General features: G+C 59.3%; 2 protein-coding genes across 5 annotated transcripts in view; one reads left to right on the top strand and one right to left on the bottom strand.

Annotated features, from left to right (window-relative positions):
- The window catches only part of PC (pyruvate carboxylase), a 236,947-nt gene that overhangs the window by 6,398 nt on the left and 210,739 nt on the right, over positions 1–19,810 (bottom strand). For all 4 annotated transcript variants that reach the window (XM_024217764.3, XM_024217765.3, XM_024217763.3 and 1 more), the window contains 3 exons: positions 2,062–2,206; positions 1,412–1,501; positions 194–415 (listed from right to left, as the gene is read on the bottom strand). In XM_024217764.3, coding sequence (XP_024073532.1) covers positions 194–415; positions 1,412–1,501; positions 2,062–2,206 — 457 coding nt within the window. The remainder of the gene's footprint in view (positions 1–193; positions 416–1,411; positions 1,502–2,061; positions 2,207–19,810) is intronic.
- LRFN4 (leucine rich repeat and fibronectin type III domain containing 4) lies at positions 12,688–17,530 on the top strand. The gene is made up of 2 exons (XM_029911177.1): positions 12,688–14,085; positions 16,425–17,530. The coding sequence occupies exons 1-2, from the start codon at positions 12,707–12,709 to the stop codon at positions 17,125–17,127; spliced, it is 2,082 nt and encodes a 693-aa protein (XP_029767037.1). The 5' UTR covers positions 12,688–12,706; the 3' UTR covers positions 17,128–17,530.

Below are 19,810 nucleotides of genomic sequence, written 5' to 3' on the forward strand. Positions count from 1 at the left end.
CCCCCCCCCCCCCCCCCCCCCCGGGGACAGCCAGTTCCCCACCCTAGGGCTCAATCAGAGCCAGCGCCCCCTAGAGGGGAAAGGCCCCATGTTCATTCCCTGCTGGGCCCTTGAGCCAACCAGTCCCCCTGCCCTAGGGCCGGATCAGAGCCAGCAGCCTCTAGAGGGGAAAGGCCCCGTGTCCTGCTCTTACCTCCCCAGTTCTCAATGCTGAAGAGATTGTTGAAGTTGTGGGCCACGAAAGGCGAGATCTTCTTGAGGTCATGTGTGCGGACGCGGGTGGCTAGCAGGGACTGGTGAGCATCCCGGAAGGTCGTGTCCATGAGCAGCAGCCCAGGGTGCTGCCGCACAGCCTTGGCAAAGCCCTGGGGACCCTCCCGGAGCAGGATATCTCGGAAGCCAGTAGGGGGGTCACCTGAAAAGTGGGGGGCAGATTCCATTGCTGTAGGGTTCCAGAGAGACCCCCTACACCGCTTCCTGCAGCCCCCCAGGGTGTCATTACTTAGCCTGGGAGGAGTCACTTACACTCAGCACTGCTGGCACTAGGGGGTGCTGTGCTGCAAGGAGTGGGGTGGGGACGCAATAGGGGGCACTCTCCCTTACTCACAGTCAGCGACTGACCCCAGCGTAATGCTAGAGGGCGCCAGGAGAGGGGTCCCTGTATAAACAGCCCTTGCACCCCACCCCAGAGGCGGCTGCATCTCAGCACCGGGACGGGGATCCCTGTATATGACGTACTCTGTGAGGCTGATGCCTGGTAAATCTTTTCTGTCTCCAGCTAGCCTGGGACCAGCTCCATGAAATGGATCGGACAGCTAAGCCGTGGGCCTGAGGTTCCCAGCGCGTGTGTGACCGATGTGCAGGGCTGGCTTTAATTAGCCAGGATGGCAGCCACGTCGGGTTATTAGCGCAGTTTATTTCTTTGTCAGCCGCTAATCCTCAGCCTGAACCAGGCATTAAGAGAATGAACAACGGTGGCTTACATCTCATTAAGGTTCTCCCGAGCAGCCTGTTAAATCCGTTTTGAGCTGATAGACCCCTATGTGCTCCCTCCCTGGGCCAGGGAGCAGCCTGGAGGAGAATACAGCACAGCTAATGATTTGCTGGGCAGCCACCGAACTGGGAGCGCTGACTCCCAGCCCTCCCCCCGCCAACCCACTAGACCCCACTGCCCTCCGAAGGGAAGAACAGGGCAGAGAAAGGCCCTGACTCCTGGGAGCGGGGGAGGAAGTGGAGTCCAGCCACAAGGGCGGAAGGGAGGGCACTTGGCACAGGGAACCCAGGCATCCTGCTCCCCCTTACTCCATCCATGGGGAATGGGATGGGGCCATCGTGCGGGGGAGGGGCCTGTGGGCAGCAGACCCAGTGTGTGGGAGGTGCCGGGGGTGAGGCAGGAGAGGAGGGGACTCACCCAAAGGCACAGTGGGAACGACGGGATCAATGGGGGATGGGCGGGCCTTGACAGGGATGGGTGTGGTGGGGCCGTTGACCATCACGTGGCCTGAAGAGAGAATGTCAGAGTTAGAGGGCACAGTGCATGGAACACAGCCTGGGCCAGGTATCCCACCTCCCGCTGTACCAGCTGGGGATCCCGACTGGGGGCCCACCCCACCGTACCAGCCAGGGAGCCCATCCATGGCCCTTCTGCTACAGAACCAGCTGGTGATCCCAGTCCTGAGCCTGACGCCGTGGTACGGGATGGACATCATACCCTGGCCCTGACCCGTGGTACTGGATGGGGACTCCGCCCCCTGGCACCCCACAGATGGCCCCAACCCACAGCACCAGCTGAGGATCCTGCCTTCTGGGGGGCTCCTGCCTTCTGGGCCTACCCCGCAGTGCCGGTTGGGGATCCTGCCCCTGGGGCCAGACCTCATGGTACCAGCCTGGGATCCCACCCATGGCTCTGACCCCACAGATCTAGCCCATGGCCCTGTGGTACAAGACGGGGACCCCATACCTTGGGCCTGACCCCGCAGTACTGGAAAGGGACCCTGCTCGGATCTGGCTGGGGAGCCCACCCATTGGTCTGAGCCTGTGGTCCCAGCTCGGGGCCCGTACCCAGATAACGTAGCAGCTTCTGGGCCCTGTTCTGAACCGGGCGCAGATTGAAGAGCTCAGGGTTCTCGTCGATGAACTGTGTGTCCACCGTGCCCCGCAGGAACTGGTCATTGCTCAGCACGTTTTGCAGGAAGGGGATGTTGGTCTGGGAACAAACAGTAACAGGCTATCAGCATGGCTCTGGCATCCCGTGGGTTAAATCCAGGCATTAACCCTTCCCCTCCTGGCCCCAGCAAGCCCGGGGCCCAGAGCTGGATGCTAGGGTGGAGAAGATGAGACCTAGCACTGTCTATGCTGGGGCTTTGGTTGGCTTAACTACCTCTCCCCAGGGTGTGAATTTTGTCACCCCCTCCCCCCACCGAGTGACGTAGTTACGTTGAGCTACATTTTCTTACGTTGAGCTACATTTTCGGTGCAGACCAGGCCTGAGGCTCTGAGAGGGAGGGAGTTGCCCCCATTGTTACTGACACAGTGATGCTGCCTGAGTCCGCAGGGAGCCTGAGCTGATTGCTGACAGCTGCCCCAAGTGTTACCGAGTCAGCCGCCTTCCTTCCCCAAGGGATTATGTCCTGGCCTGCTGCCAGGGTGATGTACCCCAGGAGAGGCGCTCCGAGGAGAAGTAGCTGGTTAGTAGAGCCTCTTACTCTCTTTGAATCAAATACGTTACAAGGAGGGGGGAGAAAAATTGTTCTCCTTAACCTCTGAGATAGGACAAGAAGCAATGGGCTTAAACTGCAGCAAGGGCGGTTTAGGCTGGACATTAGGAAAAACTTCCTAACTGTCAGGGTGGTTAAACACTGGAATAAATTGCCTAGAGAGGTTGTGGAATCTCCATCATTGAAGATTTTTAAGAGCAGGTTAGACAGACACCTGTCAGGGGTGGTCTAGATAATACTTAGTCCTGCCTTGAGTGCAGGGGACTGGACTAGATGACGTCTCAAGGTCCCTTCCAGTCCTATGATTTAATTCAGTTCTCCCTGCTCCCAGCCAATCAGCTCTCATCGCGCTGCAAATACTGCTAACAAATCTAATGACAGATCAAGGCCCATCTAGTACAAGATGTGACAATGGTAGCATGGTCTGGTGGGTTAGAGCAGAGGATGCTGAGAGTCGGGACTCCTGGGTTCTCTCCTTTGCTCTGGGAGGTTAGTGGTTAGAAATATGGGGGGAGAAGAGGAAGGGAACCAGGACTCGTCGGTTCTATCCCTGGCCCTGGGAGAGGAGTGGTGTCTAATGGTTAGATCGGTGGGGGGTCATGGGTGATGGAAGTCAGGATGTCTGGGTTCTATTCCCAGCAGCACAGCTGTCCAGCTGCTTGTGTCCAAGGGATGGGGAGGGGCAGCTTGTGCATTGAGGGGGAGAATGGGGACTGGCTGCTGGATGGGAAAGGCTGGAGTAAGCTGAGCCCCCCTGAGCGTTGTCAGAGCTGTCAAGAGGGATTAGACTCTGGGGAGATGGACTGTGTCTCATGGGCTGGACGGAACAGTTGCTGCTTGGGGAAGGGCAGAGCACAGGGGTGCAATGGGGGATCTGGGTATTGCAGAGTGGGGCTCAGGGGTCAGCAGCTACACTGGGCTCTCCAGCCCCATAAACACTGGGGCAGGGCATGCTAGACTCCCCAGGAGCCTAGCATTGAGGTCACAGGCACACAACCACAGCATAGGCTGGAACCAGTAAAAGATGCAGGACCGAATCTAGCCAGAAGAGGGCAGTGCCTCTCTCACACACACCCTTACACAGAAGGGGAAACTGAGGTTCTATCCCCAGCTCTTGGAAGGGAGGGGAGGTCTAGTGGGTTAGTTCAGGATGCGGTTAGGGAATGGGATCAGGACACCTGGGTTCCCTGGCTCTGCAAGAGAAGAAGGGTCTAATGGTTGAGCAGGGGGTGGGGGTGGGAACTAGGACTCCTGGGTTCCATCCCCATCTCTGCTGCATGACCCTGAGCCCGCCTTGTCCCCTCCCTGCACCTCCATTTCCCACTCTGCCATGGCGACCCTGACCTGACCTGCGAAAACCACGTCGAGCCTCCTGTGAGCAAACCCCTCCTCTCCTAACAACTCCGTCATTTAATGTGCTGCTGAGGCCCTTAAACTGCCCCCTCTGGCCATGGCCAGCAATCCTGGCGCCTGGCACTGCACGTTGAGAAGCTAAAGGGCTCCTGATCCCAGGGGAAAGGCCTTCATCAGGGATAATTATCCTGCTGAGAACTGATCGCCCTGCTCAGTGCCATCACCCAGGGATGGGGATATGGGCGCTGCACCCTCCATCCTGTGCCCTCCTTTCAGTACCCGCATGCCCGCTCCTCTGCCTGCATCGAGAGATGCTGCACTTCTTCTGTTCACTCGTGTGTTAAGGCCCAAATGATGCTGTCTGCAGCTGGGCTCCCCCACTGCTGCCCACAGAGAGGCCTCTGCTGCTGCCTTACCTGTACCCAGCACCTGATTTCCAGGAGACCAGCCCCCTGGGCTCTGTTCCCTGCTCTATCCCTGACTCACTACATCAGGGCAACCTTGCTGTAGTTTTTAAACCGGGAGACGGAAAAACCATGAACTCAAAAGAAACCCAAGGCGAAAAAGCAGAGCTGGGTTCTGTCACATACACAGAGCAGGGCTGATTCACTCCAGCAGAGGGCAGCAGGACAGCTAATACACACTTCAAATGCCTGCTGCACTAGGAGCTGCTGGGAAGTAGGGATAGAACCCAGGAGTCCAAACTCCCAGCCCCCCCCCACCCCGCTCTAACCTGCTAGAGACCCATTTCCCTCCTAGAGCAGGGGGATAGACCCCAGAAGACCTGGATTCTCAGCCCCCGCTCCCTCCAACCCACTAGACCTCCCAGAGACGGGGCTAGAACAGACATCATTCCCTTCCACGATTCTGGTTAATAACCTCCCTGGCCAGTCAGTTACGGAGGTGCCAAACCCAGGGCTCCTGGGTGAGATTCTGTATCCCACTAATGGCTCATTAGCAGCCCCAGAGTGGGCCCAGCTCGGCAAATGTAATCCTAGCCCTATATTAGCTTTACTACGGTTCCCTTCCCCAGAGCTCTTGGTGGGGGGTAGCAGGAGGCTGTGCCTCACGGAAGGACAGGGGGGCTTAGAGGGGTGAAGCTGGGTTAGAAGGGCAAAAGGGACCAAAGCAGAGGGTGTGGGGGCTGTTTATACAGGGATCCGTCCCCATTCCCTGCCCTCCCAGCCAGCCTATCTCTCCGCCCTGGGGCTGCATCATAGCCAGCGCTCCCTACAGGGGAAAGGCCCATCCCCAATTGCCTGACACCCCCCCTCCCACCCCTTACCCAGCCAGTCCCGCAGTAGGAGCAGTCTAAGTTCCTTCCCACCCTCTACTCTTGCTGCATTTCCTCATTAATTAATCGATCAGGGCACTCAGCAGCTAATGAAGGAAGAACATAAGCTAGGTGCAGGGAGAAGGGCCTTGGAGCAGAAGGCTCTTGGGTGAAGGAGGTTTCAGAGAGGGAGCTACCCCCTCAGTTCCCATCTATTTCTTCACCCCATGGTAGGGCTGTACCCTTCAATCAGGTCCCCAGAGCTCTAGGAGTGAATGTCCCTCAGCGATGGGGCTCTGAGCCCTCCTCTTGCAGATACTGACTACCAGCCCCCAGAGCTGTGGATGGAACCCAGGAGTCCTAGCTCCAAGCCCCCCCCCCAATCATTAGACTCCCCTCCCCTCCCCGAGCTGGGTCTAAAACCTGGGAATCCTAACTCTGTGTCACTACTGCTCTAACCATTAGATCCAACTCCTGTAAGTTTGAGCAATTGCACTTCTGCTCAGTAGGGAGCAGTGGTGTGTCCCCTCCCCCCACAGTATCATCTAACCCAATCCTAAACCTTTTAAACAGAAACCCCCTCATCGCCCCCCCGCCATAAATCCCATCACACCCAGGCTTAACCTTGCCCCCATTCGCCTAAGTGAACATCTGTTCAGCATCTGGCAGAGAGGAGAAAGACTCAGAGCCCCAGCTGGCATAAGCCAGCGCTCACCGGGGGGAGGGGGGGGAGCTGGCAGAGAGCGCCTTCCCCTGCACAGCTCTACAATTGCCCCTCAGTCCTGAACTGCAATGCCCTGCCCTGGGCTTGTACCCCCCCGGCTCTGCCAATGCCCCTCAGTGCTGACCCCTAACCCCCTGCCACCCCAGCCCCAAGGTCTGCAGGGGGCAGTTGTGAAGTTTGTCTAGAGCACAGAACTGCTGGGCTCTCTGGTCCCCTGGGCTCTGCAGCGCATAAACTCCAGCCTTGGAAATGTGAATTGTGACAGGAGTCAGGAAGCTACAGACCTTGAGGGAAATCCCAGCTCCCTGTACTGGGGATTGAGGCGGCTGCAAAGAGCCGGGCATTACAGGGCATTGGAAGGGGGGGGGGGGGCAGTAAGGTCTAGTGGTTAGAGCACAGCACGGCTAGGAATCAGGCTTCCATTGCCAGCTCTGAGAGGGGAGGGGGGGTCTAGTAGTTAGAGTAGAAGGGGCTGGGAGCCAGGACTCCTGGGTTCTGTTTTTGTGATTGGAAGTGTGATTCTGATTCCCTTTGTCCCTGCTCTAACCATTAGACTCCACTCCCTACCTGCAGCTGGGACCAGGCACCAGCCCCTAATCCCCCCACCTGGCGAAAAAGGACCATGCACCACCATCTCCACCCCAAGTCCAGCTGAACCCCCCCCCACCCCATCCTGATATATGGGGACCTGCACCAGCCTCCACTCCCCCACCCCCCTCTTCCCCCAGCTCCAGCTGCCAGCCTTGCACCCCCCTCTCCCTTCTGACCCCCTCCTTGTATACAGTGACCGTGCATCATCCCCTGCCCCCTCCCCAGTGAAAGGGGACCTTGCACCACCCTCCCCCCCTTTTAGCTCCAGCTGCCATCCCCCCCTCCCACTCTTGCCCCCCCAGCTGCCACCTCCCCCATCCTGGTGTATGTGGCTCAAGCATGAGCCAGCTCACCCCCACCTGCCCTATCCCACCAGCTCCCAGCCCCCTTTCCCCACCTGCTGATCCCCCCACAATCCTGCTGGAAAAGAACCAGGCACCATCCCCCCAGCCTTGCCCCCTCCCCCCTCAGCTGCCAGACACCCCCCCTCCCCGCACGGTGCAGAGGGACCATGTTTGCACGACACTCTCCCCCCACCCGGGAAGGGGCAGAGCCGGCGCGGCTCGGGGAGGGGAGGCAGGATCTTCGCGGCCGCGGGCTCCGCGCAGCTCTCCCATCCCCCACCCCGCGGCACAGCTCCGGCGCCCGGGCAGGGACGGGGGGCGCGCGCGGTTTCCACCTCCCGCCGCCGTCTGCGGGGGGGGGGGGCCTCGGCGCTGGGGTTTGGGGCTCGGCGCCAGGAAGCGACGGGGGGGGGGGGCAGCCGATCCCCCCCCCCCCCCAGCGGACCCGTGCGCCTCAGAATCGGACCCAAGGCGGGCAGGGAACGCAGGTGTGGGGAGGGGATGGGCCAGGGGATAGAACCCAGGAGTCCGGGAGACAGAGACGCGGGAGGGGGGTGCTGTCCCCTGCCTGGGGCCGAGCTATAAAGGGATCGCACCCCTGAATGTTACAGCGGATGGGACCCAGGCATCCGGGAGGCTGCGTACCCACTGCCTGGAGATGTCAGATGACCCCCGTGGATAGAACCCAGGCGTCCGGAGGCTCAGTGTTGGGGGTGACCATCCCCCCTTCCCGGATGTATAACTTGATTAGACAGCACGGACTGCACCCAACCCCCGGCGGATAGAATCCAGGCGTCCGGCGAGTCCCCCAGAGTGGATCTAGCCCTCGCCCGGATACTGGATTGAAAACGGATTGCACCCGCCCTTTGACAGGGGACAGAACCCAGGTGTCCGGGGAGCGGAGGGGGTGCCCGAGGGAGTGTATGTAACCCCCTGCCTGGAGCTATAGCTGGACTGGACAACACGGATTGCACCCCAGGTGGATAGAACCCAGGCGTCCGGGCGGGGGGCACAGGGGGTGCCCCCAGAGTGTACATGCCCGCCCCCCCTCGGATATATAACCGGATTGGACAATATCGATTGCACCCCCCACGCCGCCGGCGGAGAGAACCCAGGCGTCCGGCGATGCGGGTGGTGGGGGGTGTCTGTGCTGGTGCTGCAGGGGGCTGCTAGCCGTGGAGGGCGCTCGGATCTAGCCGCACACGCGTATCCCCGTTCATGCCACCGCCAGCCAGGCATAAGTTGAGCCGCGCCGCAGCGGAGAGGAGCCGCCGGGGGAGAGAGGGGCCTGCTGGCCCCCCGGGGCAGGGGGACGGCTGGGATGGGGGGCCCCTTCGGCCGGGGTGACCCCGGTCCCCGGGCGTGAGCAGCCCGCAAGGACGCGCGGAGGCGGCGTGGGGGGAATCGCAGTCCCGGGGATGAGCCAGGGCGCGGGTGGGGGGCCCGGAGACGGGAGACGTGGCCCCCCCTAGAGACAGAGCGCAAGGTAAAAGCATCGGCCGCTGCGCATGGGGCGGGGGGAGGTGTCTGAGGAGGGGGGTCTGGATCGGAGATGGGGGGCAGGGGGGTCTGGATCAGAGCTTGGGGAGGGCGTGTGGGGGCCTGAAACGGGGCTGAGGGTGGGGTGGATCAGGGACGTGGGGGCCAGAGGGGAGCTGAAAGGCCTGGAGGGGTGAGTGGCTGCGGGCTGGACTGGAGGAACCTGGAGGGGCTGCATCCGAGCTGGAGGGGAACCTGGGGGGCTGCAGAGGGGCTGCGAGGGAGCAGGAGGGAAGCTAGGCAGGGGATAGGGGACTGGACTGGGGCTGTGCAGGAGCTAGGCAGGAGCTGGGGGGCTGGACTGGGGTGGGGGGGGGGTAGGCAGGAGGGGGGGGGGTGGAGGGGGGGGGGGCTGGGGGAGCAAGGCAGGAGCTGGGGTGCTGGAGCGGGTGGGTGCTGGGGGAGCAAGGCAGGAGCTGGGGTTCTGAATGTGTCTTATTAACTGTCAAAGCTCTGGTTGAAGGGCACCAGAGGGGTGTGTGCAGGGGAGGGGAGGAATAGCAGAGATCCACTCCCAATCTCTGGGCTGCTGGCCCCTTCCTGGCTAAGGACAGAGCCTGTGGGTGAGCTGGGTATGGGGGAGGGGTTCTGAGGGGGGTGGAAGGAAGCAGTGACCTGCCATCTTCCGGCCGCCCGTCCCAGTCAGAGGCCACCAGGGAAGGGGACAGCTGGTTGTAATGACCCCATCCTTCCAAAGAACGACATCCCACCCACAGCAGAGCTGGGCACAGCTCCCCTCACCCACCCACCACCGGGAGGGGCAGTTCGGCACAGAGCAGTGGGTGCCTGGGGGAGACATGGACAGACATACCACTCTCCCCCAATGGCTTGCACACACACACAATTGTGCCCACGCCTACGCACATGCATAAGTGCACCCAGATAAGCATGCAGACACTCAGAAGGGTGCACCTGGCAACACGTGCAGAGCCATGAGCACACACCAAAACCCCAGCTCCTCCACACACACAGGACCCCCAGAAATAAATAGGCACCGACAGAGCAAGTGTTTCTCGCCTTCCTTCATTCCCAGAGCCAGGAATAGAACCCAGGAGTCCTGGCTGTCAAACTCGAACCCACTAGCCTCCATCGGAAAGCCTGCTCCCTGGGTATATTCTCCCAGCCAGGCCTCCAGTCGGTCTTTGAGCCCTCTGACCTGGGTGCAGGTACAGGTCCCCACCCCTTATGCTTCTGCTGGCTCTGCCTGAGCTTATGTACCATCAGGAGAGCAAAGAAGGTGACAACTGTGCCTCTCTTTGGAAGGGCCATGAGGGTTCTGGGGCAAATAGAATCGAGGAGTCCTGGCTCCCAGCTCTCCCTGCTCTAACCACTAGAATCTACTCCCCTCCCAGAGCTGGGAATAGCGCTTGGAACAAAATCAGGTTAGGATTCGGGACTCCTGGGTTCTATTCCTGGCTCTGCCACTGACCTTGGGCAAGTCCCTTTGTTGCTCTGTGCCTCAGTTTCCCCTTTGCAAAATGGGGAGAGTAATTCTCACTCCTGCTTTGGGAATTACTCAGGGATCTGCCAGCCCAGCAAATTCTGGAGTGACACCTGTGTGGCTGCTTTGACACCAATAATTCTCTTCATGGGGGTGCCCCTTAGACAGGCTTTCAGGTCTCTTTTGCCACAGATTTCCCCTTAAACACAATACAAACACTGCCAGAAATCTCTTCCCTGCCTTTCTTCAAATGCACTGGAAACAGGATTATGAATATGTTTATCCAGCCCTTCCCCTTGCAGCCTCTATGATCCAGCCAGGGCCATAGGCAAGAGCGAAATTGACTAGAAATGCAAAGAGAAACTGACTAGTCTCTTTCATTGTTGGAGCTGAGTGAAATGGAGGGACCCAGGAGTCCTGACTCCCAGTCTCCTGTTAGAGCTACATCACACTCCCTCCCAGAGCTGGGGAGGGAGCCCAGGAGTCCTGACCCCCAAACCTCTCCTTTCCCAGCATCTGTGGTAGGAACTCCATTTTGATTATTTGAGAGATCTGTTTCTGGGGGCATATGCAGGGGCATGTGGAGTTGGCAGAAAGTGAGGTAATGGGAGGGGTGCTCAGAGAAAGGGGGAGGGGAGGGAAAATGGCTATTTCTGTTTTACCTAGTGGTTATCTGAAGCCCTGACATGATCCCTCTAAAAAGACAAGGTGGGTGAGGTAACATCTTTTATTAGACCAGCGTCTGTTGGGGAGAGAGAAGCTTTCAAGCTACACAGAGTTCTTCATGTCCCTCTAAGGCAGCTCTGAGATTGTTCTCCTTGCACACTGCTGCATCCTAGACCCCCCCAGCCATAGTTAGCCAAGCAGCCTGGAGCGACTCCATCCATGCACCAGGGCCCTGGAGAAAGATGATCCTGCCTGACCCCCCCTCCCCCACCCCTGCCAATCATGTGCCCGTGTCACTGGCGTTATCAGGGCAACCTGAATGCTGGCGCTTATTAAATCAATAACTTCCCTTGGCACTACCCTGCAGGGTGTTGCACAGGAAATGGAGTGCTGGCGAGCTCCCAATCACCTCCGTGTTACCCCCCTACGCCCCACTGCCCCTCCCAAAGCTGACTCCCAGCCCCCCTGATCTAACCACTGTACGTAGAATGTAAGTTCTTAGGGCCACGGCCTGTTAGGATTCCTGGCTTCTATCCCCAGATCCATGAGGGGAGCAGCGTCTGTCTAGTGGCTAGAGGGGGTGGGGGGAATGCTGGGAGACAGGATTTCTGGCTCCCTTCAGGAATAGCAGCCATATCTGCTGTCCAGAAAACCAGTTCATCCCCTTCAGCCCTCATCTCTCTTCACCCCTCCCAATTGCCTTGCCGGGAGGCGGGGAGGGGAGGGGAGGGGGAGTAAGCTAATGCAGCAGTGTGTCCAGTGGGGAGGATGCTGGGCTCTGGGATGGATGTAGGAACTGGGTAGCTCTTTAAAAATTCAGTGGCTGAACTATCGACCTGGCTGGTTCCCTGTCTGTGGCAGTGGGCGGTGGTGGGGGCGGCAGGATTATGGCGGGGAAGGTGAGTGGCATAGAGAACACAGGCCTGGGGAGACTGGGGAGGGACCCTGTCAGGGAGGGAAGGAGGTGACGTGGGGAGCACAGCTGGAGGGGGGAATCTGGGAGGGATCCAAGTCGTGGGGGAGACGACTGGCACGGGGAGTGCAGGCTAGAGGTGAGGAAGGGTTCCCAGCAGTGGGGGAGACCCCCTCCACTCCCAGGTCTGGGATAGAACTCAGCACTGATGACTCCCAGCTCCTCCTGCTCTAAGCTGCCAGACCTCACTCCCCTCTGAGTGCAGAGAACAGAACCACAGGGCTCTATAGGCCACAACAGAGACCATAGGCCCTGGATTAGTTCCTAAGCACTTCCTGTGGCCCCAGCTCCTGGAGTCATGGGACTGTACTAGAACTGAAGCTTCCATTTCTCATCGTTGTGGTTGGGGAGAAAAATTGGAAAACAAAACCCAGGTGTAGCTGACCCAGCCATATCTGCCTGAGTCTGCAGATAGCCTGAGCCGATGGCTCCAAGACAGGGGAGCAGACCTGATCTCAGTGGGGTGTTCCCTCCCATCCCCACTGCTCTGGGGGTCCTGTCAGTTCCACCCACCCTAAGCAGCCATACCCCAGTTACTAGGGGTCCTGCTGACAACCAATCCTCTCTGTGCAGCTGTCACTATAAATGGGGCCAGGCCACACTGCAGGGGCGGGCCCACTGTTTGTGAGAGGAGCTACAGTGCAGGGTTGGGGGCCATAGGGGGTGGGGCTGCAGTGCAGGAGGGGGCCATAGTATGTGGGGGTTGGGCTATAGACAGTGTTTGGAGCAGGGTTATGGTGCAGAGGGTACAGCCCTGGTGAAGGGGTGTGGCTATGGTGTGGGGGTGTGGCTATAGAAGAGGGTGTGGCCACAGTGTGGCAGGCAGATATCTGATGCTGAGGGTACCGCCCTGGTGTGGAGCCCTGATGCTGGGGTGTGGTTGTGGTATGGAGTTGGGGCTACAGTGCAGGGGTGTGGCTATGGCATGGAGGTGGGGCTCCCATACAGGGTGGGGCTATGGTATGAGGGGTGTAACTGCCTATACTGCCTATACCCCTAGACCACCCTTTCCCCATGTCCCTGCTCTTGGCTCACTCCATTCTCTGATCCCCTCTCTCCTGCCAGGCACCGCCCACCCACCAACCATGGCTTGCCTGGTGCTGGTGCTGCTTCTGATGGCAGGGACCCTGATGTCCTGGGTTGCCTCCTGCCCCTTCCACTGTGTGTGCCAGAACCTCTCTGAGTCACTGAGCACCCTGTGTGCGAACAAGGGCCTGCTCTTCATCCCAGTCAACATTGACCGGCGCACAGTGGAGCTGCGCCTGGCCGACAACTACATCCGCGTGCTGGAGCCCCAGGACTTCCTCAACATGAGCGGCCTGGTGGACTTGACCCTCTCCCGCAACACCATCGACAGCATCCGGCCCTTCGCCTTTGGTGACCTGGAGAGCTTGCGTTCCCTGCACCTGGACAGCAACCGGCTGATGGAGATCGGCGAGGAGGCCCTGCGCGGGATGCTCAACCTGCAGCACCTCATCCTCAACAACAACCAGCTGGTGAGCATCTCGGCCGCTGCCTTTGACGACTTCCTGCTGACGCTGGAGGACCTGGACCTGTCCTACAACAACCTGCGCCACGTCCCCTGGGAGGGCATCCGAGGCATGATCTACCTGCACACCCTCAACCTGGACCACAACCTCATCGACTCCATCATGGAAGGCACGTTCTCCGAGCTCTACAAGCTGTCCCGCTTGGACATGACCTCCAACCGGTTGTACACCCTGCCCCCGGACCCGCTCTTCGCCCGCTCCCAGATGGGCGTCATCAGTCCCACCCCCTACACTGCCACCATTGTGCTGAGCTTTGGGGGCAACCCCCTACATTGCAACTGTGAGCTGCTGTGGCTGCGGCGGCTGGCCCGGGAGGACGACATGGAGACATGTGCCTCGCCGCCCCATGTGGCCGGCCGCTACTTCTGGTCGGTGCCTGAGGAGGAGTTCACCTGCGAGCCGCCCCTCATCACCCGCCACACACACAAGCTGTGGGTGCTGGAGGGCCAGCGGGCCACCCTGAAGTGCCGTGCCATCGGGGATCCCGAGCCAGTGATCCACTGGGTGTCACCAGATGATAAGATCATCTCCAATTCCTCCCGGACCATCTCTTTCCGCAATGGCACCTTAGATGTGCTGGTAACCACAGTCCGGGACGACGGCTCCTACACCTGCATCGCCATCAATGCAGCGGGTGAGTCCACAGCCCTGGTGGACCTCAAGATTATCCCTTTGCCCCATCGGGGCAATGGGAGCAGCGGCCCGGTGCCACGCCACGACCCGGGCTCCTCTGACATTGCCACCAAGACAGCGGCCAACACCAGTGACTTGGGGGTGGAGGAGAGGAGCGTGGAGGTATCCGATGTGACAGCTGACTCGGCCTTGGTGCGCTGGGCTGTAGACAAGTCGGTCCACACTGCCTGGATGTACCAGATCCAGTACAACTGCACTGTGGATGACACCCTGATCTACAGGTAGGGGGCGCCGCAGCACGGATGAGATTGGGGGAGTGGGTAGGGATGGATGCCATGGCACAGGAGGCTCTGGGAAGAGAAAGCATGCTTGGTCATGCCCCAGCCACACCACCGGACCACTGAGAGTCTTGAGTAGGGGTGTGTGGCTGCAGTGCATTGCATTATGGGCATTCTCCAGGGAAGAGGGTGTGCCTGGAACACACGGCATCACGGATTTTCTCTAACATGGGGAGTGGCCACAGTACACGGCATTATGGGTATTCTGCAGTGTAGGGGGCATGGCTGGGCCACACTGCGTTATGGGTTGTTCTGACTACTTCAGGGAAGCAGAGAGGGCTTAGCTGGGAATTAGTCTCTCTGCTCGTGTGGCACACAGCTGCTAATCCTGCCGGGTTCTGAGTGCTGTGTCCAAGCCCAGAGGCAGCTGCCAGGGACTCCTGTACAAATAGCTCCGTGCCCCAACCCAGAGATGGCTGCATCTCAGTGCTGGGCGAGGGATCCCTGTAAAAACAGCCCCCACGCCCCAACCCAGAGATCTAAATCAGCACCAGGAGCTTGTTGGAGTGGCAACGGCAAGTCCATTGGGAGCCAGACGCTGGGGGTCGGGGGTGGAGAAGGCCATGCCATCCCAGCGGTTTAGGCTGAGACTATTAAAGTTCAGGCTAGAGATGCGAGTAGGGGCTAGACATATGGGGGTGGGGGCAAAACAAGGGCAGCAATGCCGGGGTGGGGCCAGATGTAGGGAACCTGGGTTCAGAACTGCTGGGGGAGGGGAGTGTGGTCTAGTAGTTAAGGCAGGGGACTGGGAGCCAGGACTCCTGGATTCTACCACAGCACCCTTCTCTGTGCCTCAGTTTCCCCCTCTCAATCGTTGCCAATTTAGACAGTAAGCCCTTCCCCTATTTTGTATGTAGAGGTGACTCAATCCAGGTCTGGAAGCCCCTATAGGGGAGGAGACTTTGGAGGGCGGAGGGCTCTTCAACCAGCCAGCAAAGGCAGATCAAGACCCAATGGCTGGGAGCTGAAGCTTGACAAACTGAGGCTAGAAATGAGGCCAAATTTGTAACAAGGAGGGGGATTAACGACTGGAACAGCTGACTCAGGGATGGGTGGATTCCCCAGCACCTGAAGGCTTTTCCAAAGCATCTGCATGCCGTAGGAATTTAAGTCCCCTCTTCAAAAGTGAGGTGGGGTCTGCACCCCAGAGGCAGTGTGGCCTGTTGGTTACATCACTGGACTTGGGACCCAGAACTCCTGTATTGTATTCTTGGCTTGGCCACTGACTGACCCTGGCCAATGACCACCCCCAGCACCTCAGTCCTTTGCAAAGTGTTTGAGCTCCAGGGATGAAAAGTGCTGGATAAGAACTAGGTGTTCTTATGAATGATTCTGGGGGGCCCATCTTGAAACACCTTAAAGGGTCCTGAGTGGTAGGTACTGAGCAATGTTTGGAAACCCTTTTGGGGGTCTCAGTGTGCACCCCCCCAAATCACAAGTCACTTGAGGCCTGTTGTTGAAGCTGTGTGGGTGAGGGCCCCTGACACCCTCGCTTGGCCAGAAACGACAGAGCAGGAGAAAGAGCTGAATGTGTTGGTCGATCACAGGAGGACTGTGAGCCACCATGAAAACCAAAGCGATCCTAGGCTGGGTCAGGCGAGTGATTTCAGTTGAGGTAGGGACGCATTAATGCCATTGGACAAGGCACTGGGAAGAGCTCAGTGGGAACACCATGTGCAGTTCTGGTCACCTGTGTTCTAGAAAGATGAATCAAACTGGCCCGGTGCAGAGAAGGGCTCCCAGGCTGATCAGGGGAGAGGAGAACTGATCTTACGAGAGGAGACGGAAAGAACTGGGCCTGTTTAGCCTGGCCAGGCGAAGGCTGAGAGGGGATCTGCTCTCTGAAAATACACCAGAGGGGTTAACCCCAGGGAGGCAGAAGAGCTACTGAAGCTAAAAGACAGTGTTGGCACAAGAACAAATGGGGACAAACTGGCCGGGAATCAACTGAGACTGGAGCTGAGATTTGTGCCCAACAGAGAAGAGAGGGTCTGGAGCAACCTCCCAGGAGGAGCAGTGGGGCGGGGGGGGGGGGGGAGAACACCCCAGTCGTTTGAAGATGGGGCTGGATACGTTTCTGACTGGGATTCCATGCAGGGTTGGGTTGGCTGCGATAGCAGAGACCGGACTCAGAGACCCAGGAGGCTCCTTCCAGTCCTGGGTCTTATGAGCCGCAGATCTGGGGCTGGATGCAGGCACGGCTGGGACATTCCCCAGCCTGGGGGGATCAGCGGGGCTGCTCAGAGTGGTCCTTTCTGCTCCCTAAAATCTCTCTCTTTCAGGATCATCCCGGCCAGCAGCCACCACTTTGTGCTGAAGCACCTGGTCCCAGGCGTGGACTACAATCTGTGTGTCCTGGCCATCTTCGACGACGTAGCCACCTCTCTGGCTGCGACGCGCCTGCTGGGCTGTGCCCAGTTCTCCACGCAGGAGGCGTACCCAGACTGCCACTCGCTCCACGCCCACTTCCTGGGGGGGACTCTGACAGTCATTGTGGGGGGCATTATTGTGGTGACCCTGCTGGTTTTCACTGTGGTCATGATGGTGAAGTATAAGATCTGTGGCAGCGCCCACTCTGGCATGCCCAAAGTCTCCAACATGTACTCACAGACCAACGGCGGGCAGCCGGGGGTGCCCAATGGGATGCTGCTGCAGCGGGGGCGTGGGCCGAAGGCGCAGCGCCGGAGGGCGAGGGGCAAGCCCGGCCGGCAGGAGGCACCAGAGCGCAGGACGGCAGAGGGGGTGGTGGCGTGCCAGGGGGACCCGCCGGACCTGGGGACCTCCAAGGCCAAGCGGAGCTGCTCGTTGGACATGGGGGAGATCTCCGCCAGCGCCTGCTATGGTTATGCCAAGCGGCTGAGCATCATGTGGACTAAGCGCAGCCAGTCAGTGCACGGGATGCTGGCCAGCTGCGCGGCTGAGGGGGAGGGCAAGAGGGGCGGGGCTTTCGCCAGCGCGGAGGAGCTGGAGGAGAGCGTGGTATGACCCAGGTGGGCGGGAGCTCACCGCACTGGAGCAGCCGGCTGAACGCCGGGGAGGGGACAGCTGAGCCGGGCGAGGAGGGCCTCAAAGCTGACACGGTGACACTCCACTGGATGTGGTGACAGCTGACTGGACATGGCAATGCGCAAACCACCCCGGTAGCCACCTCTCTGAGCCGGTGACACTCCAGCCAACGTGGCAAACCCTGATCCGACCCGGCGACACTTGAGTCAATGCGGTGACCCCTGATCTGATGCAGTGACCCCAGGTCTGACACCACCAGGCCAGGGCCAGCACAGCAGCATCCCCTCTGACGCTGGATTTTCCCCAGGGAGAGTGCTCAGTTGGCCAGACACAGAACCTCACATGGCTGGGCGTGGGTTTGGGTTTTGCCATTGGACCTGGTTTGACTGGTGCCTGCAGGAAGAGCCAGGGGTTTCCAGACATTCCCTGCCTCTTCCTGCTGGCACCCCCACCTTGATGCACATAGTGTGAGACCCACAGACTGGAAAAGGAGAGTTAAGGGGGGAATCGGTACTGGATCAGAGAAGGGGGGCCTGGACAGGCAATCAGTACCAGATCAGAGAGGGGGTGGGCTTGGATGGGAGACTGTTACTAGAACGGAGAAGGGGGGTCCTTTACAGGGAATGGGCCCCAGATCCGAGAGGGGGGTGCCTGGACAAGGAGTAGGCTCTGGATTGGAGAGGGGCCCGGATGGGGGATGGGCCCTGGATTGGAGAGGGGCCTGGATGGGGGATGGGCCATGGGTCCTGGATAGGAGAGGGGCCTGGATGGGGGATGGGCTCTGGATTGAAGAGGGGGATGGGCCCTGGATAGGAGAGGGGCCTGGATGGGGGATGAGCGCTGGATTGGAGAGGCGTCTGGATGGGGGATAGGCCCTGGATCAGAGAGGAGAATGGGCCCTGGATTGGAGAGGGGGCCCGAAGGAGAATAAAAACTGGATCGCAGAGGGTGCACCTGGATGGAGAATTGGTACTGGGCTGGGGGCTGGACAGGAAATCAGCGCCAGACTGGACGGGGAATCGGTACCAAGTATTTTATGTTTTGTTTTTGTTTTTAAAATCATTTGCCTAAATAAATAAATAAACCTGAGTCATTGAGGGTTCGAGGTCTGGCAATGGACGGAGAGCAGCCGAGATAGGTTTGTGAGCACTGGGCGAGGGAGCCCGGTATAAAAAGCCCCTCTGCCCCACTCCAGAGGCTGCTGCATCTCTGCACCAGGTGAGGGATCCCTGGATTAACAGCCTGTTGCAGCAACTCTGCCTGTAACCATGTATAACTGACGTGGCGATGTGCCAGGAGCCCGAGCCCATGCCCTGAGAAGGGAGAGCTGCCCTGAGCATGTGTGTGTGTGGTGTGATGTTGTGGGTCGCCAACCCGCACTGGGTGCCTGGCAAGGGCATGAGATTGTGAGAGCTGGGATGGGGGGAGGGGCTGTGGGGAGCTGGACTGAGAGCTGCAGCTCCAGACCTTGACATTTCTACACAACAAGAATTACCACGGCAACAACAGCCACATTAAAGAGCCTGTAGCCTTGAAAGTGAAAGGTTTACTGGGCGCAGCGTAGCTGGGGATGGCAAGGTGAGGGCGTCTTGCTGTGGAAGAGATGCACCCTCCTCCCTCGAGAGATCATTAACTCCTCCTTCCCCCGTGAGATCCCAAAGGTGCACGTGCACTCGGGACAGTGCCCCTCCCCTCAGAGCGATCAGCTCAGGCTCTCGGCAGACTCAGGCTGGTGTCATTGTGGTGGTTACACTTGGGGTAGCTCCCCCTCTCAGAGCAATTGGCTCAGGCTCTCAGCAGACTCAGGCAGGCACTGGTCACACCTGGGTCACCTCTTCTCCTCAACAACAATGCCTGGGAGCGGTGATCCTACCACAATCACCTGACTCCAGGAGCTCGGGCCTTGGGTCTGGGCCTGTAGCACCGGTGCCGTTGCCCAGCATAGGAGCGATGCCCGGCATGGGACACCCTCAGACCCCATAGCAGTCACTTGCACTCAGAAACCCCCCACACTCAGAGCACCCCTATCCCCAGGGTGCCAGGCCACTGCGTTGGCTCTCCCACCTTCCAGGTGCTCTTTGGAGCACAAGGGAAGATAAAAGCCAGGCACTGATGACAACAGGGGAGGGGCGGGGAGCAGGGTTAAATGGGCTCCGCCAGGGGGTGGAATCTCACTGAGGAAGAAATTGGGAGCAAGAAGCAGAATGGAAGGGGAGCTGGGGATGAGACAGCTGGTCAGGGAAGGAGTAAAGAAATTGGGGTAGGGGAGGTATGGGCATGGATAGATAGAGGGGTGTAGGGAGGTAGGGGGGATGGATGGATAGGGGGTGGATTGAGGGGTGTGAGGGGTAGGGAGGTGGAGGGGGATGGATGGATCGAGGGGTGAGGGGTAAGGAGGTGGAGGGGGATGGCTGGCTGGAGGGGTGTTGAAAGCAGGTGGGGGGATGGATGGATTGAGGGGTGGGGGTAAGGAGGTGGAGGGGGATGGCTGGCTGGAGGGGTGTTGAAAGGAGGGAGGGGGAGGGAGATGGATGGATGGAGGGCAGGGAGGTGGAGGAGGATGGATGGGTGGGTCATAGACATGGAGGGCTGTGTTTGGGGATGACTCACAGGTATGGTGCTGACTTTCCCCAGCCGGTGTGGGGTCCTTAATGAAACCCAA

The sequence above is a fragment of the Terrapene carolina genome, unplaced genomic scaffold (genome assembly GCF_002925995.2).
Source record: "Terrapene carolina triunguis isolate 2854851 unplaced genomic scaffold, T_m_triunguis-2.0 Scaffold89, whole genome shotgun sequence".
Lineage (NCBI taxonomy): Eukaryota > Metazoa > Chordata > Testudines > Emydidae > Terrapene > Terrapene triunguis.

Coding starts and splice junctions, on each gene's coding strand:
- LRFN4 (XM_029911177.1), top strand. CDS start 12,707: ATGGCTTGCCTGGTGCTGGTGCTGCTTCTGATGGCAGGGACCCTGATG. Junction 14,086..16,424: donor GATGACACCCTGATCTACAG/GTAGGGGGCGCC, acceptor TCTCTCTTTCAG/GATCATCCCGGCCAGCAGCC.